Source organism: Phallusia mammillata, chromosome 5 (assembly GCF_965637545.1).
Source record: "Phallusia mammillata chromosome 5, kaPhaMamm4.hap1.1, whole genome shotgun sequence".
In the NCBI taxonomy this organism is placed as follows: Eukaryota; Metazoa; Chordata; class Ascidiacea; order Phlebobranchia; family Ascidiidae; genus Phallusia; species Phallusia mammillata.
In genome coordinates this window covers 11,177,126-11,201,945 of record NC_137256.1, presented here as the reverse complement: position 1 = coordinate 11,201,945, position 24,820 = coordinate 11,177,126, and the positions used below count along the sequence as shown (strand labels likewise).

The window sequence follows — 24,820 nt, the reverse complement described above, 5'->3', positions numbered from 1 at the left end:
TGACTACAAATGCAGAAAATCACAGTTCGTTGAGTTGTAACGTTGTGGTGTATTGCCACTGCGATAACATGCCTTGACATTCTAACTCTGAGAATTTGTCACTACTGCTGTAAAAATGTACAAAGTTGTGTTTTGTTGAAACGATTTCATACAACTATTGTCATCTTCGAGTTATTTAAATTAAGATGGCAATATAGTGTTGTAAAAAAATTCGAGTATTAACAAGACTTGCTGCATTTGTATGTCCTGCTCGGACATTTGCATCACAGTTAAATACTTGAACGTTTTTTATGATGTGTTTTGCTAAGTTTTGTTGATCATGTAACATTGTACTTTAAGCCGAACAGCATACCTTTACACTACAACATTTTTTACATTGCAAATAGACTTATTCGCAGCAATAAGTTATCGAACTTTTTTGTGGCGAACAGCTTGGCAGGCAAATAAACTGCAGTTTGGTTTTGGGCAAAGGTTGGAATTTCCCACAATATTCTTTTTGCTTTTACGAAACTGACAAAAACGCCACCATGGTGATTTTGACAGTGTTTATTGTCACGTTTATCGCACCACCACTTATATGACTTTTCATCGAAAACCACTGAGAATTGCCAGAGGAAAAACACCTCTGGTCTTCAACAACTCGACTAGACGAGTGAGTCAAAACCACTGCATTGCAAGCAAGAAAAGTAGCCTGGGGCACCGACGGAAATTACCGAGTTACTGGTATAAAAGAGTGGAGGTTTGTCGAGGAAAATCATCAGTTTCATCGACTCAACAACAACTTTCCTTTGAGATATCGTCAGAAGTCGACTGTCTACACAAGGTAACATTTTTCTACAATAAATTTAATCATTACTGAATTTCAACAAAGTTATTTTAAAGTCAACGCTAAAACCCAAATGCAACAGCATACAATTTCGACGGTGTTAAATATGATTGTTGTTATTTAAAAATCAAAGTTTGTTTATTCACATATCTTTGTTTTGTTTTAGTTAAGATGAAGATTTTCATTCTGACCATCGCGTGTGCTTTTATAGGGGCTGCAAGCGCAGTGACGTATTATCCAGGTGAGATGGCTAGTGTTTCAACCAAAAGTGCAAAGTTGTTGCAATCGTAAACGCAAAATTGTTAAACTTGTTTTGCGCGTATTCAACTAACAATTCCAATGCGAGTAAATATGTCTTTAAAATCAACAAATTAACGACCAATTTAAAGTCTTGGATTTACAACTTTGCCACAAACAAAATTTTCTCGTATAGTTACTTACAACAATCTCGGATGTTGGGGAGACACCGTGACGAGAGCAATTCCTACGAGAGAAGGAGATGCTATTCTTGATGGCAGCTACGGATCAAGATCCCACGCGATTGCAAAATGCGCCAGAGTCGCTCACAACCACGGCGATGACGTATTTGCTGTTCAGGTAATGCTATTATAAGTCATTTATAAAAACAACACCTTTTTTATCCGTTCATCAGAATTTCACATAAATTCTATTCGAATAGAAGCTCCATAAAAATTCTATTCTTTTAGGCCGGTGGTTGGTGCGCCAGTTCATCCACAGCCCGAGCTACTTACCGTAAATATGGTGGGAGCAGCGCATGTGGGGCTGACGGTGAGGGTGGTGCTGGGGCCAATCAGGTTTACGAAATCGACTCCATTTCAGAAGGTAAGAAGTTATGGGTGAAAAAGCAAAAAACATTTCAACGGCGAAAAAATCGTTTAACTATACCAGAATAAAAAAACATTGTTTACATCAAATTGAAACAATCAACAACTTATTTTGATTTTTAGTCTCTCTTCAAAATCTCAGCTGTTGGGTAGACACAGTAAATCGTGCCATTCCGACACTTGAAGGACTCGACCCAGTCCTGGACGGAAGTTACGTCTCACGCCAGGACGCCATCGCCAAATGTGTGCAAGCTGCGCATGCGCGAGGCTATGAAGTCTTTGCATTACAAAACGGTGGTTGGTGCGCTGGAGCACGTGACGCCGATCTGACTTACAAACAATATGGAGCTAGCACCAACTGTGGAAATGACGGTGAAGGAGGTTTCGCGGCCAATCAAGTTTACCGCATTCGTGTCTTGAAAACTACGTAAGTACAACAAGGAAATATTAGTGTCAGTATTATTTCAGTGTTCGTTATCCAATTAAAGTTGCATGTTGTGAAACAATATCGTTTTAACCTTACCATCGCCACAAGTAAATAAAATCTATATTTTTTCAGAACCTACTAATACAAAGAAGTAAAAATCAACACTGCTTTCAGAGACGTCCAAAGTGTCTGTTTTCGGTTTATGTATATTTCATCAAAAATAAAACACAAACGCATTATATTTGTTATAACTTCCATAGCTATTTGCGGCTTCAAATTTATGCAGCTGTATAAGAAAACTGGACAAACTACAGAGGTGGTCGCATTAAGTCATGTAAATATTTGAACCAAGCCACAAACATGATTTCCCAGGCAGGACATGTTTGGTGAAAATGTGTAAAGAGAAAGTCAGTTTGGTTAGATCTACCTGCAGGTCCTAACAAACAATTCGCAAATGAAGTACTAATGTTGACACATAATTATATGAATCGTAAGCCGTAACTAAATGTATGGTAAGCCAATACTTCGGGGTCAAATGAGTACAAATAAACAGTGCTCGAATTTGAATGCTGAGTCGAAAAAACATGTTAGCAAAGTCTCGTATTGCTGCGTTGTGATTGGTGCACCAGAACACGTGACCAGAGCCTTTAGTGACATGAAATATTTGCAACAGTTTTGGCAATTAAGGTACCTGAAGGTATATAGGCCCGGAAGGTAATAAGGCCCACTACTCATATTTTTTGGTATACATGCAAAAATGTTTCCGTTTCGATATAATTTTTAGATTTATTCAAACTTACAATGATTTGAAAAGTTTTGGACCTGCAAGTTCTGTGTATTAGTTTCTACGACCAATCCAAATTCAAAAGTGTTTTTTTACAGCTTTTTATTATTTAAAAAAAAAATTTTGTTACAAAAATAAAAAGGTTTTGTTGTCGAAATGAAATCTTATTAGGATATATCAGAAAGTGGTCATTTTAGCTCAATTGGAGCGTTATCCAATCTGAAAAAAAGAATTACCTCAAATGAATTTTATTAGGGTTTTGTTTGTCAGCCATTGCTGGTAATAAGGCCCAACAAATTTTTGTCGTTTTCTAAAGTGTTTTTTATAGCAAAGGCGACTGGTATGCAAAAAATTGCTTATTTGCTTTATTAGAGAGATGAAAGTTCCAATAATAAGTCTTTTTTTAAGTTTTTGGAATGTGATGTTTCATTTCGCTTTATTGGTGATCAACTGTCAAGTGGTTGTTTATTCGTTGTTGTTAGTACCATCCGTTTTTACCCACCAAAATTGACATTTTGCCCCTTAGAGAACCCCATATTTGGATCGGAGGACCGGAGTGCGCTAGTTTGTCCGCGAATCCGCCATGTGCTAGTAGTGGTGTTCGAGGTAGAGGTGATGCCTCCTCATGTTACTGCGACTCATCATGTTCAGTTTACCAACAAGTGTTTGCAGCTACTTGCAATGGAACTGCTCATATGATCGAAAAGGAAATTTTCACTTCATACTTTACGTCTATTACAGGTACACCGTGAAATATAGAATCGGTTGACAACAAATTTTAGTGTATATAACACTATCTTTGGCTTTAAATGTATAGGAGTAAACTTTACAATTAAAAAAGTAAGCTTTTAAGAGTTTATTAGGAGAAAAATTTGGTGATTTTACTTTTGACAAACTCAGTTCATTTTTGTGACATGTCGTGCAGAGAATTTGTTCATCGACAACGCGGACTGCGCAGCATCTATTTTTACTATTTCTCCAAGATGGCCACATCCACCCGTGGGTGTGTCATCTTGTTGTTGTAAGTTGACGTTGTACATTGTTAAACCACTGAATCGAAACAAAAAATTTCTGTTTATTTTGGCGTAACTTTATTGTTTTAATTTCACCCCGAAAGATCCACAGACATTTCACCTTCACCTTGTTGTTGTAAATATTTCAAAGCTACCAAATGAATTAGCTAATATACGTGCATTACTGAACACAAATATAAATCGTATTGAAGGCTTTATACCGAATAAAGATACCTTAGCCAAAGACCGACTTTATTCGATAAAACGCCTTCAACCGACCGCACTATGATTGAACATTTACAACCAAGCCCACCGAATTAATTGCTTTAATTTTATTGTCCTATTTTCAGATTTGTTGGGTGTGACGTTGCACCAACCCTACAAAGTCCATGAGCTGACGTCTCCAAATCTAACATCCGGGACTGTCACACTCACAATTCGGTGGCTTCGTCCAACTTCCGAGACAAACCTCAATGGTTTCATCGTCACAATAAGATCATTGGATGACGTCAACGTTATGATCGAACAAGGAGTAAGTTTTAGAGTTGTTTAAAGCTATTCTTTGTACCTAGTTTCCGCTTCAATTTTTTAATACCTTTTCCAGCCAATCGAAAGAACAGAAATTTCGGTTTCTCTTTCCGAACTTGAAAGTCCTTGTTACAACACCATGAACGGCCACCAGGTGGCACTAAGCGGATTGTTACCGGGACATAACTATACTTATACGGTTACGTCACAGTACGACAATGTCACGTCACAATCGTATTGCTCCTCTGGTGATTGTGACGTGACCAGAATTGTCAGGATTCCGAGTAAGTTTTGTGCTAAAAACATAAATTTTGGACTAAATAGTATTTTACAAAGTAACATCCAACCAATTATTATTTCAGTTATTCGTAGTCATTTTACTCTAAAACAACGTTTCGTATTTATTTTAAAGATTTATTTGCTTTCAAGGTATATTTGCTTTAAACAAACCTCAGATACAATCTCGATGACTTTTGATGCGAGTTCATCACTGGATGATCTTCAAACACTTCGCCTTCAAGTTTCGTGGGAAGTAGAAAATACAGGTTGAATCTCTTTTTATTTTAACATCGCAAACGTATTTTTTATGTACTATAAAACACACCAAGTGTACACATAACTTTTTGTATTCTTCGCAGCTGGAATTGATGGATTTTTGTTGAAAGTTTCTCCAACAGGCAATAGCAGTCTCCCTCCGTTGCAACCGATACAACCTTGCGTGCCACAGTAAGTTAGCCGTGTCAACCACGAGTTAATACCGCAACGTCAACTTTTCCAAACCAGTCCACACGGCAATAACATGAAAAGATTTTATATACAATGATGTGTTTGCAGCAACTCGAATTTGTTTTAAGAATAAACGCGTTGATTGGCATCTATATGCTGTAAAGTTGCTATAGAATCATTGTGTACTTTTAGTAAGTTTTAGTCCTTTCTTATGTATTTAGCGATTAGTATAGATATGGACAAGTATATAAAGGTTTCACATTTGAACTGATGTGCCATAGTTGGGAAAATCGGTCAGACTGGCTAGTTGTGTCATTTAAACAGCTAAAACTTTGCATTAAAAATTGAACAATGATACAACTTTATGTGTAATTGATTTTCGCTGTTGACAATTTATTTTTCGCAGACTAATACGTATCAGTCTTTACAATCTTTTAACGTTTGCCATTTTGTTTCATAGAGAACCCCACATTTGGATCGAAGGACCGGAATGTGTTAACTTGCCTGCAAACCCACCATGCAATAGTAGTGGTGTTCAAAGTACATGCTGCTCTAGCTCATGTTACTGCGATTCATCATGCTCAGTTTACCAAGAAGTTTTTGCAAATAATGAGAATGGAGCTGCTGATATGATCGAAAATGAAATGTTCACTCCATACAGCAAAGTAAATGGCTATTTTAATACAAGTCTAATTATGTTTATATTCGTTTTATGATGCATATTTTTTCGCTTTATTCATGCAAAAATGACCAAACATTTTTCTTTACCTTTAAGTCCCTTCGCTCCGCAACATTTCTCGTGGATTTCCAGCGAACTTATCAAGAAGAACTTTATGTCTATAACAGGTACATGGCAAAAAAAATTGCAAACAATAAATTCTAATTTTTATAGCACTACCTTTGGTATTACACGTTTTGGAATGTACTTTTGACTTGAAAGGCTGTCAAGAATTTATTTTGAAAGAAACGGTGATTCACTTGTGTCATGTAACTTTTATAACATGTCGAGCAGAGAATTTGTTGGGAGTCATTTTGGATTTGCAAAGAACACTGACAACGTGGACTGCGCAGCAACTATTTCTATTGCAAGAACCCAAAGATCACCACACCATTCACATTCACCTTGTTTTGGTAAAACCAATTTGAAGTTGTCGATTCAACTAGCTAATATATGTATATGCATTACTGGAATCAGCTCTAATGCGTTCATTCATACAAGCGAACACGGTACACACACGTATAAATCGTATTACGCCACGTCTATTGAAGGCTTTATGCCCAATCAATGCTTGGGCGGCCGACTTATTCGGCATAACGCCTTCAAGGGGTCGTTAAGTCTTTGTCGTCCTAAAGAAAAAGTGGACACCCGAACACACCCAATTAGGTTCAAAATTTCTTGTGCCATATTCAGACTTGTTGGAAGTGACGTTGCTTCAACCTTACAAAGTCCATGAAATGACGTCAACAAACCTAACATCCGGGACTGTCACACTCACAGTTTGGTGGCTTCGTCCAACTTCTGAGAAAAACCTTAATGATTTTGTCGTCACAATAAGATCATTGGATGACGTCAACATTATGATCGAACAAGGAGTAAGTTTTAAGTTTTGGAGTTGTTTAAAGCTGTTCTGTAAAGGTGGTGAAAATTTATTTTTTAATTCTTTTTCCAGTCAATCTACGCAACAGAAATCTCGGTATCTCTTTTCGAACTCGAGCGTCCTTGTTGTAAGACCATAAACGGCCACCAGGTGTCGCTCAGCGGATTGTTACCGGGATATAACTATACTTATACGGTTACGTCACAGTACGACAATGAGATGCCACAGACGTCCTGCTCCTCTGGTGATTGTGAAGTGAGCAGATTTGTCAGGATTCCTAGTAAGTTGTTCATTTAGGACTAAGTTTAAATCCGAAAACAAACTATTCAGGGCATAGTCGTTCGTAAATATAGACTTGACATTTGTAAACTTTAAGATCCCACTGAACTGGTAACAAACAACGGTACTTTGATACAGACGTTGGGTTTACTGGTTTGGTGTAAATCGCTCATGCACTCAACCTTACTTTGGAAGGATTTATAAGCAACTTTAAGATAATACTATTTTTATTTTTTATCACTTGTAATCGTGAATATAAAAATTCTTGTTGATCTATATTATTTTATTTGTTTTAAATGTAAATTTCATAATTTGTGTTGGTTTTTACTTTAAAGGGGTTAAAGACTATTTGTAAGCCAAGAGGTCACTAACACAACAAGTTTGAAAAATTCTTGATAAAGCAATATTTGTGTAGAAAGATTTGTACGAATTTTTATGAGGCAGAACTTGAACCCATTACCCCACACGAAAAAAACACAATTTTAAAACCTTAAGCTTTTCTTTTGCAGGTTGATACTTACGCTGCCTTTACATGCTTTGCGACTAATGTTGGTGTATAACAACCATTTACAACCATTTTTATTGTTTAATCGTATAACTCCTATTGTTCGAATTTTCATCTTAAAATCTTTGAACGAATGTTACAAATGTGGACATATATATAAGTTCCGTCAAACATTTATTTACCATAGTTCAATGTAGGGGGTTATTTATACTGTGTATTGATGCACAGGATGGGCGTAACGTTTAAATCACTTTGATCCATGTGTGTGTGTCCAAGCGTATTGTGCTTCCAAATAAGGAATCACATTTCAGCAAACACTGCAATTCGGTTTTGGCCACACGATTCGGATCATTAGATATACGCCGGTTTAAACAGCAAATTATTTTACTGCATTCTATTAATGTATTAACTTGAAATAGATGTACAAATTTAAAGCAAAGCATTATAGTCGGGCCTTTTTTGCAAAGTTCATATTACCGCAAATTTAACAAAGCCCATCTGGTACACGTTCATGCCCTCATACCTACTAGGGTAAAAGTGTTGTTTTGGCAATTCAGAGGCTTTGTCATTGTCAAATAAAGCAATGAAATGTGCTAAAGGAATTGGCGGGATGTACTTGGATTGGGGCATTATATTGAGACATAAATTTGTAAATAAAAAAAAAAAAAAAACTTAACCAAACGCGTTTAATTCACTTCATCAGGTGTTAAAAAATCAATTGAACTTCTTTTTGTTCTCACAAGCGGATGTTAAAAATATTGGAGATTATTATTGACAGCATCGCATATTAGAACCCTACGTAAAGCTGGTTGATTTATTTCGTTCCTGTTCACTGATGCACATGATGGGAAAACTTTAACCCACTTAGATCCACGTGTGGGTTCGCGAGGGTAAAATGCATTCTGTGCCAAATAATGTTACAGATTTCAGCGAACGAGCTAATTGGCAATTTTCCGTTGACCGTACGATTCGCATCATTGCAGTTTGGTACATTCTTGTCAAAATCAACTCTGAACGATACCTTTATGCAAAGGATGAGTGAGTTAAAACCATTCTCATAGCACTTGTCCAAATTTGCCCAAAAATGTTTTTTATGGAACAAAACTCTGTCTGTAATTATATTCTTACGTAAACTACAGGTATAAGAGTTTACAAATACGGACTCATTTGAAAAAAGTTCTTTTGCAAAGGGTAAAGGAGTCAAGTTTATAAAAAAATGACTCAACCTCCGCTAACAATTGGATAAAGCACTTTAGTAATTAAAAATAAAATTTGTTTGTTCGGCATTTTAGCTTTTTTGGCTCGGTGAAATGCATGACGCCATTATGCCCTATTGTTGATGATGATTGTCTGCAGTGCCTTTTTCTTTCTTTGGGAGATCTATATTGGCGATCTATATTCGACATTTACCATAAAAATGTCATCAAAAGTTTCATTTAAATTTAGTTTTTATAGGCCTGCCGGTACAGTTGTGCAATTATATTTCAAGACACATGATTTTGTTTAACATAATACGTTTTGAATGGGGTTTGAACCCGCGATTCCATGAATATAACCTCTAAGTTATTTTTTTGTCTGCTTATCGGTATGCCAAAGTTTTCTTGCGCAGAAATGAGGACCCAAACTAAAAGCTCAATGTCTTATAAGAGAAAATGTTACACTGTATGCACTCGAACAATTGCTGTTGGCAAAAAAGTCTCGTTTCAACACAGAATTGGCACACACGCAAAAGTCAATTTCTGGGTCAGTGACTTTTTGCATACGTAAGCTTTTACTGTGCAGTACCCATTGAGATCAGTCTGTTAAAAAAAATCAAAAAAGGCAGCGCACTTCACTACGAAGCTACTTGACAGTGGAAATGTTGATGTATAAAGTTTTTTTTTGTAATATGTGTACTAGAGTCTTCATTAACTTTGGATTTAGCAAATCAAATTATTTGTATTAGACGCCTTTTTAGTAAAAAGCTAAGATGAAGATATTCATACTGGGATCAGCCCTAAAGCGTCCACGCAGACCAACGATCACGACATACTCATCGATAAATCGTAGTTCGCCAGGCTCATTAAAAGCGTAATACCGAATCAGTCGGTCACCCAAGCATTCATCATATGGCAAGGCACAGACTAGAAAATATAGGAATGTTAGGGAAACCGGCTTGATTCAGTATAACACATTCAATACACCTGACGTACTATGATTAATTTAAACAGCAATTTATTTTTTTGATATTATACCATGTACAGAAACTGAAACAGATTAACGGAGGTGATGAACTTAATTAATTCATATGAAATCACTGATTCTTGCATTTATATTTGCAACTTTGATCGGCGTTGATTGCCAACAAACCTGCAGAAATGGTGAGCAAAAAATAGTCTTGCAACCATATTACACTGTTAAATTTGGACAAACTTAAAATATTTACTATAAATAAACTATTCCAAAAATAATTCCTATCCTTTCAGAAACAACAGAAATTTCCAACTCCACTATTGCATCGTTGTCAATGCAGTTTGATGCAAGTTCCGCAATAAATGACACAAGTCAGCTTCTTCTAAAGGTTTCGTGGGTCATCGAAAACACAGGTACTCACAATGTAAAATGACACTTTAACTTATTTGTTGTACGGTTAGTAAATTTAAGATAAACTTTTAAAACTCAGTTATGTTTACACTGCAAAAAGTTTTTTTTGCATTTTCGTTGGATTGTTTATTCCGAAGTTTACAAAAACAAACTAACTTAATATGAGTTTGTATCATTCGTTCATCATTCGCTTGTTTACGTTTTCTCGCAGATGGAATTGATGGATTTTTGTTGAAAGTTTCTTCAGCCAGCGACAGCAGTCTCCCTCCGTTGCAACCGATACAACCTTGCGTGCCACAGTAAGTTTGTCGTCTCAACCACCGAGTAAATACCACAACGTCAGCTCTTCAGGTACCAAACCAAAGTAACATGAAACGATTGGGGTCAACAACAATGCGTTCACAACCACTCGAATTTCTTCTTAAAAAATGTTAGCTGTATCTTGTGGGGTTAAATAACCTTAAATTTGCTGTACAGTTTATACATTTGAAACTAAATCTTAAGAAACCATTTGGTATATTATTATGTAAATTGCGTTAGGTAAAGATACAAACCAATTTATGAATGTTTAAGTTATAAATGTTTGTGCTTTTGTAGAGTAAATTTGTTTACTTTTCTTGGCGGTATAGTGACTTTCAACAGGAAAAAAATAATAAACGGAAACAGACTTTAACAACAAAACAATTTTATTTTTCCATTTTTTCCTTGTTTACAATTCATTTGTTATTTAAGATGCGTGAATCAAGACCTATGAATAACTAGCCAAATATTTTTTTGACTTTTTGTCCAACAGAGAACCCCATATTTGGATCGGAGCATCGGAATGTGTTAACTTGCCCGCCAATCCGCCATGCGATAGTAGTGGTTTTCAGAGTGGACGGTTTGATTCCTCATGTTACTGCGACTCATCATGTTCAGTTTACCAAGAAGTTTTTGCAGCTACTTGCAATGGAACTGCTCATATGATCGAGAACGAAATGTTCACTCCATATACAGCAAAGTAAAAAATACTTTTTAATAACGCATTTTTCATCCATACTTTTACTTAATTTAATCCGATTGTATGCATCAGTAGTATAAAACTACAACATTTTACCTGAATAAAAACAATGTAATATGAAACAACCAATAAAATGTGTTTGGAAATATATAGTTATTCTAGCAGTTACAAATGCTTGCGTTTAAGAAAACAAATAAATACTGTTGCGTAGGGTTGCATTTTTGATTGTCGAAAAATCAAACCATATCTGCCCAATGTTTGCGACAAATCAAACCATATCTGCCCAATGTTTCCGACGGTCAAACCATATCTGCCCAATGTTTCCGTCAAACCATATCTGCCCAATGTTTGTAAACGCATATTCAGTATCTTCGCTCTGCAACTTTTCTCGTGGATTTTCAGCAAACATATCAAGCAGAACTATTCGTCTACTACAGGTACAGTGTTACATAAAACTGTACGACCATAATTACTTTTTAATGCCTAACATTTAACTTTGTCTGATTTGAAATCGTTTTTTTTTTTCAACTACTAATTTTTTTATCATTGATTCGTTGTAGCATGTGATTAAACTTCTCCGAAAGTAAATTTATATTGTCAACATGTTGTTCAGAGAATTTGTTGGAAGTCAGTATGCATTTGCAAACAACACTGACAACGTGGACTGCGCTGAAACTATTTCAAGTGCTAGAACAGGATGGTCAAAATCAGTTTCTCCATTGCTGCAGTAAGTTGATTACGTTGTTGCCTGGAGCTGCTTTTACGACTTTATCACTGCAAACTGTTAAATTCATAGTTTCTTCAAGCAATTTTATGCTGTCATTTTTGTTGTGTTTTTATTTCAGATGTTTTGGACGCGATATTTGCACAACCTTACATCGTCAACGAGATAACGTCACCAAACTTAACATTCGGGACTGCAACACTGACGGTCACGTGGCTTTTTCCAGCATACGAAAATAACCTTGAGGGATTTTCGGTTGAGATTAGATCATTAGATGGTGTCAACATAACGATCGAATACGGAGTAGGTGTTAAATTCGCTTTAAACAGTATAAGTTTTTCTTCAAAATTCACGGAGCTGTAATGATTGGCATTGTAGCTCCTGCAAAAAGTAAAAACCAACAAGAAACTATATTTTGAATTATCTTTATGTCCAGCCGATCGCGGCGGTCAAGGTTCCCGTGCCTCTGACGGTTTTGGAAAATTCTTGTTACAACACTTCTACCAGTCACCAGGTGGCGCTAAGCGGATTACTACCAGGACACAACTACACATACATTATTACGTCAGTGTACGATAATGAGACGACACAAAAATATTGTTTCGCCGATAAATGTGATTCGAGCAGAGACGTCAGAATTCAAAGTATGTTTTATGTTTAACAGAAAGATTGTTGTGACTGTATTTAGCACTGTAAGATCCTGGTTTATTTTTACTTATTTATTCCAAGCGAATTTATTTTCACTTAAAATCGATGTTTCATATCAATAATAATGTTTGTTCAGGGTATAGTCGTTCGTTTCCGTTTGCTAAGCAACAGTATTTAAAAAAATCATGTATTTAACAGTGTGACAATATGTGCGGGCAACCATTTTCTTCCCCAGATTTGAGTTTGTGTGATTCGTACGACAACGCTTGCGACAATATATAAGTATACTTCAGTTTGTGTCAGAAGAGGAAACCGATATTCATGTGAATGCAGGACGGGATACATAGTTTCAAACATAATAGGTAAGATATAATTCAAATCACAGTCACCCATAATTAACTTCAATCTCAATTACACTTAATGCTCAGATTTTCCGATTTGCACTGACACCGACTATTGCGAAGAAACTCGTACGAACTGCGTTGCCGAATCTATATGTAAAGATTACCCCGGGCCGGATCTGGGAGCATCTTGTACTTGTCCACAGGGCTACACGGGAGATGGGTAAATAGACTCAAAACTCGTTTGCGGTTTGCTTAACTTTGTTTTAAGTTTCGAAGGTCCAACAAAGACCCTAGTTTGGTTTAGCCCTAAACAAAAATAGTGTTTGCGCAAAGCATTGCAAATTGAGGTGTACTGTTCCACACTGAATAATAAAGAGCTAGTTAGAGTACGGTTGACATCACACCAAATGAAAGCAAAAAAACAAAAAAACATATCAGATATCTTTTTCCAACTGAAACTCTTTTTTTTGCAGGTTGACTTATGGAACTGGATGCAGCAGTGCAAATGGTTTAATTGCTTCTGTTCATCTTGTAGTTTTCCTCATTACATTCTTTTGGGCTTTGTAATTGTATAAAACTCTGATAACATTCTTAATATGTTGTGGATAACCCAGACAAAAACTGAAATAGTTCAATGACGAAACGTTTAAACTGACTGAATGGCGTGCACACATGCAATATATACCGTCAGTTAAAATTCATAATTGTAAACCAAGCAATGCCGTTTGCACAATTTACACTTGATTTTTTCAACTGTATGCAGGCGATGCCAAATAATTATTGCAGGTAGACCGTATGCAAATACAATGTGTAATTTTTCTTGCATTTTTGTGACAGTAATTCTGATTTGGAATTAGCGAATGTGAACGTATGTTTGATTATCGTACCTGTACAAACAATCATTGCGTTATCAAGCATCAAGTTGTTTTAGAGCTATATGCATGCTTTAGGGTGGAAAATATATCTATGTATTTTCCGTATTTTTAATTTCAGTTTATTAACATAAGTGTGTTACCAAATAAATAACAATTACCTCTACATTTTGAAACATGTATTCAATTTGAAACGTCTAGTCGGCCAAGCATGCAAAAAATAGTTTGGGTTTGCACATTGTGGGTGTTTAGTTATGCGAGCACTCACACCATTTTGGTTGCGCTCCAATAATTCTTTTACCCTACCACGAGTTGTGTTTTACGAGTTTTCAGGGTTTCGACAAAGATAAGTGGATTTAGTTTGCTAAACATCAAACACAATTCACAACAAGCTGTAAAAACAAAAAAGAACATTATTCCACAAAACGTATCTTGTTTTTTTGTCAGGACGACGTGGTTTCAGGTTTTGCATCTACAAATTAAAAATCAAAACATTTGCCATTGGATTACACATTACACTATCAAATTATTCAAATTTGTAAAAAAGATAACCAAAACAAAGCAGGAAAACACATTTTTCTAATCCAGTTAATCTATTGTTTTTGTTTGTTCCACAAGGTCTGTTAACGCCTAAAAACGTATTAACGTTAGGCCCTTTCATACGCAACCCGCCCAATTACCAGCCAGGATGTAAAAACAACAACATTAAAATAACTTTCAAAAATTGCTTCATTGGCACCTAAAGGACCTCTGACCAAGTTTGAAATTCGCTGTACTAGACCTTGACGTTTCGTGTCACTTCATTTGCACAAAACATCGTGACATGAGAGTCGATCTTAGGGCACTCAACCTGGTAATCTCGTAGTGGTAATGAGGCATAATGTTTGCAGTAGGTCGGATTTGCTTACGAAAGAACCTCATCAATCTTACCTCAAGTATACACATAAGTGTGGGATATGACTCTATATGCTACATGTGTGGCCTGTAAAATAAATCTGTTGAAAATATAATAATAAAGGGACATTTTTCATTTTGTTGAAACAAGCCACAGTTGTAGGTATATCTGAAATATATGATACAGATGAAGAATGTGTAATACTGCAGATGAAAAAATTACGAACTATTTGCGTTGATAAACTTTCTGCTGAGAATAAGTAAAATGTTTTATTGCCACACTTTAACTTAAAGAAATTGTTAATTTTCTGAAAAGAGATGTTCTTAAAGTGTGACTTAAAAATTATCTGTTAGTGATGCTGCAACGGTTGATGAAAAAACAGATTTGTTGAAATAAATCACTGATATATAACAAAAAAATGGTTTGTGCACTTAAAATGATCACTTAAGCCACTGACGCTTCTTTTAGGGGCATCGTCATGCGACAGAAAAGTCACGCAACACCAATCACGCATATAAGCGTCACAATCGTCGAAATCCAACAGGAAAAAAGGGATAAACAACAGTGATGGTGTTAGTTAGTGGACTACGTGATATGTGTGCGTCCATTTTACCTTGCTCTCAAAACGACGAGCATTCGACTTCTTAAGCTGTTACTACACCGTGATTGGGGACATGGTTTGCTTCCACCAGACTGACAGCCACATAAAGCGATCGCTGAGAATAATTTAAAATGATTTGTTAAAAACTGTTATTTTGCCAAGTTTTGATGGAAAACTAAACTTCTTGCGTCTTTTGTTTTGCAGACATTTCAACAATTGCCGTGGACGTCTTTAGTAAAATAAAAAAAATTCGCATTCATGGTAGGAAACGGCTGGAGCTTGTGCAGAATTGCAATATTTTCTACATACAAGCTTAACACTATATAGTGCAACTGTTTTCTATAAATTGATGTCGTGTGCAAAGACGATAAGCGCAAAACAAAACATCACTGCAATGTATCAATTCAACTTAACCCAATGCATCCTCAAACTGTGTGCCTCGTGTAGCCATGCCTGCCTCGATATCATGACCGCTACACGCGGCACACTCGTGTGGCATGAGAAATTTCCAAAATTTTGCAGCGAAATATTTCCTTTTTTGAAGTGTAAACATTCCCTGTTGTAATAGGTCGTCATGACGAAATACTGGTGTGGAACCTCTCTGTTTTATAAAACAAACCAATAAATACTGGTGTGAAACCTCTCTGTTTTATAAAACAAGCCAATTTACGTGAAAAGTGTGTATCAATGTTATAACACGACTACAACTGTTTGCTTCACTGGTTTAGTGTGTAAAGGTGACGATTCGTAAAGTCAACACTTTAAGAAAATTTGCTCAACCAAAGTGTATTTCAATAAAAATTGCCAATGAGAAACACCTTAATCTATTTTCTCATGTACAAATAACAGTACAGTTAACTTGTTAGGGGGTGTCTGATTTGAAACAAGTTGCAACTTATTGGGTTTAAATGAGTTGCCTGAGAGATTCGTAAAGCGACAAGCTAGGTTTGACAAGCCGAGTTGAAATGAGCTTTAGAAGCTTGCAGCGTTTCTAATTTTACAGAAAGCACTAAATAACAGTTCAAGTAGTCTTCTGAACGCTTGCGTGATTACGCACGAAAACAGCTGACTAGCGTCACAGTGGAAGACTTAGCAGAAACCAGCATGGGTATTACCAGTTTTTTTGCACATTTGAATAACAGTTCTTACTTTAAGTATTTGTTATGAACACGCAACTCCTTTCGGTAACAACAAACCCATTATAATGTTTAAAACCTTGTCCGAACCCCAGTTGAACAGGCTTGGACAGGTTAGGAGAAAGTCATCTGACGCTAAAACTCTCGGAAACGCGGTGCGTCACATCGCACGACGAAAATATTTTGACCTTTAAACTCGCTTAACCCGTTGAAGGGTCGAAAACAACATGGCTACTAAAAGTGGGGAAAGCACAGTCCAACGTGTTGTGACGTTACAATGCTTTATTATTACGCCAATGAGCTGTGCTCTTTGTTATCGTAACGGTTTGTCACCACAACCTAACACGAAGTTGCAAAAAATCGGGGTTAACCAACCTTGTTGTAGAAACGTTTTCACATAATTATTGTCATTATGTGTTGCCAAAAGAAGTATTAACATGACTTTGTATTCAACTTTAATACCAAATTTATTCGTAGCAAAGCTAAGAGACGAACCCACTTAAATGAAACGATGTTTTTGCGTTCAAAGAAAACAAACCGACTTTGTCCATCAAACTTTGCGCACAAATGAAAGTGCCCGCTTGAGTATTTAAATTTTCGGTAATTTTTTTATATCTGTTTGCACATGCCTTCGTGTTGCATCACAGACAAACCTTAAATTAGGTCGTTTCCATGTTTTTGTTAAGTGTGTTTATTCAAATAACATTTTACCGAAAATCAGCCCCGTATTAGATACAAATTGTTTGTTTCTGTTGCAAAATAATCTATTTTCTAATTTATGACAACGCTGCAACATCTATTTGACAAAAGTTTTTTGTAAGCAAGGTCTGCCTAGGTGAGGAGGCTTCTTGGATTCTATTTAAGAGCAATAGTAGGAATGTTCCACACTTAAATTTTTGAATGCTTAAAACTAAAAAAAATACCACCAAGGTGATTTTGACAGAGTTCTTTCAGCATCGTCCATAAAAAATGTATAAAGCCAACTTTTATGCTTTAGATACAAATCGTCACATGGAATCACGAGCGTTTTTTTTGCAGCGAATCGCCTGTGGAAAACACCCGTGGACGTAAACAACCCTGCCTTTCCAGTGAGTCATGGAGATCGTTGTAGTTTCAAAAAAATGGACAAATCAAAACTTCCCCAAAATGACAAGCAAAAAACAGCGCCAGGGGCGCCGAAGGAAACTACCGAGTTGTTGGAATAAAAGAGAGAAGGTTTGCTGAGATAAATCATTCAAGTCATCGACTCAACATCAACTTTCCTTCAAGAAATCGTCAAAAGTCGACCGTCTACATAAGGTAACAACTTTTGCAAGAAATCTAAATTGTTGCTGCATTTCATGAAAACGAATGCGAAGTAAGCATCTAACAACCATAAAGATTTTCACTGCTGTGTTCAGTGTCAGATCGCAATTTAAAAAACAGGGTTTGGTTATTATTATATTTGTCTTTTTTTCAGTTACGATGAAAATTTTCATTCTGACCATCGCGTGTGCCTTTATTGGGGCTGCAAGCGCAGTGACGTATTACCCAGGTAAGATAAGTGGTGTGAAAACTAAAAGTGAGAAGAAAAACGCAAAATGTTGTTTATGCAATCATGTACCAGAAAACAACAACTTAGATTTAAGATTTGTAGGTTAATTTCAGGCTATTTAAGTCATTAATTTGCAAAAGCTTAAATTTTTTTTTTGTTCAGTTACTTACAACAATCTCGGATGTTGGAGAGACACCGGGAACAGAGCAATTCCTACAAGAGAAGGAGATGCTATTCTTGATGGCAGCTACGGTTCAAGATCCAACGCGATTGCAAAATGCGCCAGAGTCGCTCACAATCACGGCGATGACGTATTTGCTGTTCAGGTAATGCTATTATAAGTCATTTATAAAAACAACACCTTTTTTATCCGTTCATCAGAATTTCACATAAATTCTATTCAAATGGAAACTCCATAAAAATTCTATTCTTTTAGGCCGGTGGTTGGTGCGCCAGTTCATCCACAGCCCGAGCTACTTACCGTAAATATGGTGGGAGCAGTGCATGTGCAGCTGACGGTGAAGGTGGTGGTTGGGCCAATCAGGTTTACGAAATCGACTCCATTTCTGAAGGTGATTGTTCGGTGAAGTTATGTAAATAGATTTGTAAGCAAAAAATCGTTTAGTCCACGGCAATTTATTTTATAAAGAAACTACTTGTACAATCGTATGATTTAGTTTGACTAAATTGCTCAAAGAGCAACAACAAATTATCAAATTTTGGTTTTCAGTTTCTCTTCAAAATCTCGGCTGTTGGAGAGACACCGGAAATCGTGCCATCCCAACACTTGAGGGACTTGACTCAGTCCTGGACGGAAGTTACGGCTCACGCCAGGACGCCATCGCCAAATGTGTTCAAGCTGCGCATGCGCGAGGCTATGACGTCATCGCACTTCAAGCCGGTGGTTGGTGCGCTGGAGCACGTGACGCCGATCTGACCTACAAAAAATATGGATCCAGCAGCAACTGCGGAAGTGACGGCGAAGGAGGCGGATGGGCCAATCAAGTTTACCGCATTCGTGTCTTGAAAACCACGTAAGCAAAATTGTAGAAAATATTTTTGTCAATAACATTTCAATGTCACAAAGTTTGCTTCTCAAACTTCCCAAGTTGCCCATTGTGAAAGCATCGCTCTCATTGTCCTAATTTAGTTGCTTCATGACTTTGTACCTCAACTATATATCAGCGTCAATCAATAACCGGATTTAGAATCACACGTCCCTATTCTTAACTTAGCCATTGCAAGACGTTAAAATTATTACCTGTTGCATCACTTGACAAAGTTCGTCCAAATCGTTTTCTCAAGATTTTAACGAATTTATCCATTTTCAGAACCTACTAATATCAACGCACATGAAGATATAATCTACACCTGCTTCCACAAACGTCAAAAGTGTCGGCGTTTGTCTTATTATTTTGTGTTGTATATTTGATTGAAATAAAACACCACATAACTATTAACACTTGCTTCGTATGTTTAATATTTGCTGCTGCAAGAAAACGGGAAAGATTAGTATAGTGGTCGAGCATGAAGCAAATTACAAGACTTAAATTAGGCCATAGACAACGATCTTCCAATGAAAAATACGTTTTGGTGATATAAAATTGTCAAGAGAGCAAGTTTGTTAGATGCACACACAAGTCCACAAACACATTTTATAATCACACTGTTTTTTTGTTTGTTTTTTAATCTCCCGGTTAGGGTAACAGCTTTTTGGCAGTTAAATCATCAAACAAATAAAACTCACGTTAAAGACTTGGTGTTATTTTTGAAAAAAAGGCTTACTTATCGAGCATTTAAATCTCGATTTCCAAATAAACAACCGAAAAAGGTACGAAATTGTTATTTACTAAACAGCGGAAAGTGATAAACGATTACAATATTTGCATTGTGGGGGTCAAAAACTTGTGACGTTTTAACGCTCGAATTATGCCGAAGTCATTTTTAAAACAAAGATTTGCAGCGAAAAAAAATATTGTCAGCATAGAAATAGGGTTGTAAAAAGAAAATTGAAAAGCTAATATAAAGCCGAAGAAATTATTATGCGACATGTGTTTGTGTAAAATGGCGCCATTTATTGCTCTACTGTGATTGGTGCACCAGAACACGTGACAACCCTCTTATTGACGAGACCTATATCATAGGAACTTCACTTGTGAAATTATCATAAAGTTAAAATTTGCTTTAGTAGGACCAGTTTGTCGGCTTCTGGACGGTTTATTTGGCGTACTCAGCAATACTTGATAAGCAAGTCATGTTTGGGCGTAGCAAAGCGCAAAACTTGCTGACTCACTAATGATGACATTGGTGTTTCTGATGCGTTTGGGTAATAATATTACTTCATTTTATTTGATTTGACCGCATTTTTTAGTCGTAGTAAAATCACTCTTCAACTTAGTGCCAAAAGGGAAGGGGACCCATAATTACCATCTAAAGTTTTAACGACAAATCAAAATTCATGTAAACAATCAGCCTATTTGTCCGCTGGTATATATATATATATATATATATATGTGTGTCCTGGTATAAACAATATTTCAGTTCAATAATGCAAGTTGGTTTAGTATAGCAAACTAAGCTATACTGCCTTTGCAGAAAAATCACAACAAGGCGTAACAGGCAAAGGCCCAGTATTATCCCCAAAAGAAAAGTTATACTGCTGCACACAAAAAATTGTCGATTGTCCTTTAAATATTGGATAAAATTTTATTTGACCATTAAATGTGAATTTTTTTTTGGGACACGCGTTTTCTTGAATAATTACAGACAAACACTGAAAGTGTCGTTATCGTGCTCTGCCTGATTGCATTTGTGTGATATTTTGGCAAATTCATTTGCATTGTATTTCAGTTCGTTCGTGCAATGTAATAATATATTGCAAAATTAACCAGGCGGCTTCTATGCAGAAAGAAAACACTTCCCGATTTGTACAACCAACAACAAAATTCTACACATTTGTTGAGTCGAAATTGTACAACATTGCTAAACAAACGAATTAAAGAAAGTTTTTCGGCATAGTTTCTTTTCTGTGATCTAGGAAAAATATTGTTTTAGCAAATGCCACATTCAAAATGGCTGGTAGGTGTGTCGCCGGAGTTTTTTGACTTTACGCGGAATTATGACTGCTCTTTTGCCGTGATTCGCCGACTGAAAAACACGTTGACCTATATGAGTCATGGAGACTATTTTTGTTTTTCAAACCGACAACTCAGGCACTGTCGAAAAATGGCGCTTAAGAAAGTCCTGGGGCACCGAAGAAAATTACCGAACGTTGGTATAAAAGAGAGGAGGTTTACTGAGACAAAACATTCAAGTAATCAGTTTTCTGAACAGGGCCGAAACTTGGGCCAGACATGACTAGAAAAAATCGGCTTGAAATACACTTTGGTCCACAGCGTCCAACATTCCAAATTTAATAACTTATGCGTTTTCTACACCACGTAAGACCGTTTATCCACCATCATTGGATTTCAAACCTTCTTTTAAGTAAATTATTTTACGACTTAATGTAATGAGTCGGACTGCTTTTAATGGAAACTGTAAAATCTTCTAACACCCTACTTTACGGCAGTCACAATTTAGCTCAATTTCGATACATGGCGCAAAGAGCAGAAAAAATATTTGGCGAACCAAAAAAATGTGGTCTCGGGCCGGATGAAATGATTTCGAGGGCCGTATCCGACCCGCGGGTCGTTGTCGGGTAACCCTTTCTGTAAGTAAACAAATAAGCAACGTATCTTTTTGCAAATGTGGCACTATTATTTCTGCGCCCAGCCCAGCTAAAACACGAGCATTAAGGTTCAGGACGCTGCTCCAACTAATAGCTGGCCCGTAAAACCAATGAATATACCAGCATGGGCTCTTTTAATGTTTTCATAAACACATAAGCAAGCGGAGAAGCAAATCCTGCTTTTGTAATTCTCGGAAAGCTCAATTCAAGGTACAAAGTATTGCTCAGGTTGCACTTAATAAAACGACAGAACACGTTATTCAAACGCTAAACAAACATCAAACAAGACTGTCGAATCAAAGTTACCCCGTATTTTAATCACAGCTACACCGCAGGGAGAAAAACCACGTAAGTTTGATTGACAAACGGCCCGAAAGAAAAAGTGAACGGGTGTATAATTAGGGCAACTTTGGAATGCCAAGTAGTCGCGGCGGTTGCGTTCGAAACGGCAAATCAAAAGAATAAAATAAAGTTAATGACAACTAACAAACGCAAAGCGAATTAGAAAATCGAAGTTAAAACAAAACACCTAAGGCGAAAATAAAAGAAAATGAATAACCTAGCGTGACGAAGCAACAAACAAAATCAGTGAAAAAAACAGTACAATAAAACAAATAAAATAATAAAGTATAGATTGAAGTAGAGTTGCAGTTTCCTGGTGATTACTGTTCTCTACATCATCATAATCCAAACCAAGTGCATAAAACCATAGGTCAAACACAGTCAACCGGTGCACAATAATTGCACAGAATATATATTTCAACAAAGGTTTTGGCATCATTAGTTCCTGTGAACGATTACAACACTGCGTGGAAAGTAAATATAGTAAAACAATAAAATAGTAAATAGTAACAAGCTTCCAGTGTTACATGCAACTCGAGTAAACCGTGCAAGAGTGCGCGCAGAACGCAAAACTATCAGATTGTCAAGTCTACTGCAGGTGTAAGGCGAAACAGAAAGATGAAGAGGTGTAGGAATGATAAGCAAGTAATTAGGTTAAAGGAAACGCGTGGAAGGACGGATTTATTAAACACGCTGTAAAATAATGCACTATCACTTTGGTTTGGCTATGACTTTTTTCTATAGTTACTTATTGGCAGCGTGTAAAAAACTGCTAACACCTCCGATTGCAAACGCAACATATCCACAAACAAAATAGTAATCGGACGTTTAAAGTTTTCAATATTCGTTCAAAGGGTCAAACAGGTCAAATGTCATGTAGCACATGTTTGAACGGGAGCTTCAACGTTGTTAACAAACTTATTTATTTAGGATTTATAACTTTATGTTTCTAAATATTGAAGATATGTACATATATTTTTTTGATATGCTACTATGTAATAGTTTATACATATTTTATATAACATGCACCTAACAAGGCACCTGCTTAGTTGGTGTCTTATTTCAACTATCTTTTTTTATATTTTTTTAAAATGATCACTTAAGCCACTGACGCTTCTTTTAGGGACATCGTCATGCGACAGAAAAGTCACGCAACACCAATCACGCATATAAGCGTCACAATCGTCGAAATCCAACAGGAAAAAAGGGATAAACAACAGTGATGGTGTTAGTTAGTGGACTACGTGATATGTGTGCGTCCATTTTACCTTGCTCTCAAAACGACGAGCATTCGACTTCTTAAGCTGTTACTACACCGTGATTGGGGACATGGTTTGCTTCCACCAGACTGACAGCCACATAAAGCGATCGCTGAGAATAATTTAAAATGATTTGTTAAAAACTGTTATTTTGCCAAGTTTTGATGGAAAACTAAACTTCTTGCGTCTTTTGTTTTGCAGACATTTCAACAATTGCCGTGGACGTCTTTAGTAAAATAAAAAAAATTCGCATTCATGGTAGGAAACGGCTGGAGCTTGTGCAGAATTGCAATATTTACTACATACAAGCTTAACACTATAGTGCAACTGTTTTCTATAAATTGATCTCGTGTGCAAAGACGATAAGCGCAAAGCAAAACATCACTGCAATGTATCAATTCAACTTAACCCAATGCATTCTCAAACTGTGTGCCTCGTGTAGCCATGCCTGCCTCGAAATCATGACCGCTATACGCGGCACACTCGTGTGGCATGAGAAATTTCGAAAAATTTTGCAGCGAAATATTTCCTATTTAAGTGTAAACATTCCCTGGTGTAATAGGTCGTCATGACGAAATACTGGTGTGGAACCTCTCTGTTTTATAAAACAAGCCAATAAATACTGGTGTGAAACCTCTCTGTTTTATGAAACAAGTCAATTTACGTGTCAAAGTGTGTATCAATGTTTCACTGGTTTAGTGTGTAAAGGCGACGATTCGTAAAGTCAACACTTTAAGAAAATTTGCTCAACCAAAGTGTATTTCAATAAAAATTGCCAATGAGAAACACCTTAATCTATTTTCTCATGTACAAATAACAGTACAGTTAACTTGTTAGGGGGTGTCTGATTTGAAACAAGTTGCAACTTATTGGGTTTAAATGAGTTGCCTGAGAGATTCGTAAAGAGACAAGCTAGGTTTGACAAGCCGAGTTGAAATGAGCTTTAGAAGCTTGCAGCGTTTCTAATTTTACAGAAAGCACTAGATAACAATTCAAGTAGTCTCCTGAACGCTTGCGTGATTACGCACGAAAACATCTGACTAGCGTCACTGTGGAAGACTTAGCAGAAAACAGCATGGGTATTACCAGTTTTTTTGCACATTTGAATAACAGTTCTTACTTTAAGTATTTGTTATGAACACGCAACTCCTTTCGGTAACAACAAACCCATTATAATGTTTAAAACCTTGTCCGAACCCCGGTTGAACAGGCTTGGACAGGTTAGGAGAAAGTCATCTGACGCTAAAACTCTCGGAAACGCGGTGCGTCACATCGCACGACGAAAATATTTTGACCTTTAAACTCGCTTAACCCGTTGAAGGGTCGAAAACAACATGGCTACTAAAAGTGGGGAAAGCACAGTCCAACGTGTTGTGACGTTACAATGCTTTATTATTACGCCAATGAGCTGTGCTCTTTGTTATCGTAACGGTTTGTCACCACAACCTAACACGAAGTTGCAAAAAAATCGGGGTTAACCAACCTTGTTGTAGAAACGTTTTCACATAATTATTGTCATTATGTGTTGCCAAAAGAAGTATTAACATGACTTTGTATTCAACTTTAATACCAAATTTATTCGTAGCAAAGCTAAGAGACGAACCCACTTAAATGAAACGAT

The 24,820-nt window shown here is 36.6% G+C and overlaps 1 protein-coding gene across 2 annotated transcripts; it reads left to right on the top strand.

The window, feature by feature from the left end:
* Nucleotides 1-6: 6 nt before the first annotated feature.
* On the top strand, nucleotides 7-19,265 carry LOC145230183 (uncharacterized). 2 transcript variants are annotated; one of them, XM_080095567.1, is made up of 6 exons: nucleotides 7-823; nucleotides 993-1,067; nucleotides 18,031-18,194; nucleotides 18,305-18,440; nucleotides 18,599-18,902; nucleotides 19,200-19,265. In XM_080095567.1, exons 2-6 carry the CDS (start codon nucleotides 998-1,000, stop codon nucleotides 19,207-19,209), a joined length of 684 nt encoding a protein of 227 aa, XP_079951693.1. In that variant the 5' UTR covers nucleotides 7-823; nucleotides 993-997; the 3' UTR covers nucleotides 19,210-19,265. The 2 variants fall into 2 exon arrangements, with proteins under 2 accessions (XP_079951693.1, XP_079951692.1); XM_080095566.1 differs by lacking the exons at nucleotides 18,031-18,194; nucleotides 18,305-18,440; nucleotides 18,599-18,902; nucleotides 19,200-19,265 and adding exons at nucleotides 1,260-1,423; nucleotides 1,534-1,669; nucleotides 1,795-2,098; nucleotides 2,231-2,339 and having other exon boundaries at nucleotides 263-823.
* Nucleotides 19,266-24,820: the final 5,555 nt, after the last annotated feature.

Coding starts and splice junctions, on each gene's coding strand:
- LOC145230183 (XM_080095567.1), top strand. CDS start 998: ATGAAGATTTTCATTCTGACCATCGCGTGTGCTTTTATAGGGGCTGCA. Junction 18,195..18,304: donor ATGACGTATTTGCTGTTCAG/GTAATGCTATTA, acceptor CTATTCTTTTAG/GCCGGTGGTTGGTGCGCCAG. Junction 18,441..18,598: donor AATCGACTCCATTTCTGAAG/GTGATTGTTCGG, acceptor TTTGGTTTTCAG/TTTCTCTTCAAAATCTCGGC.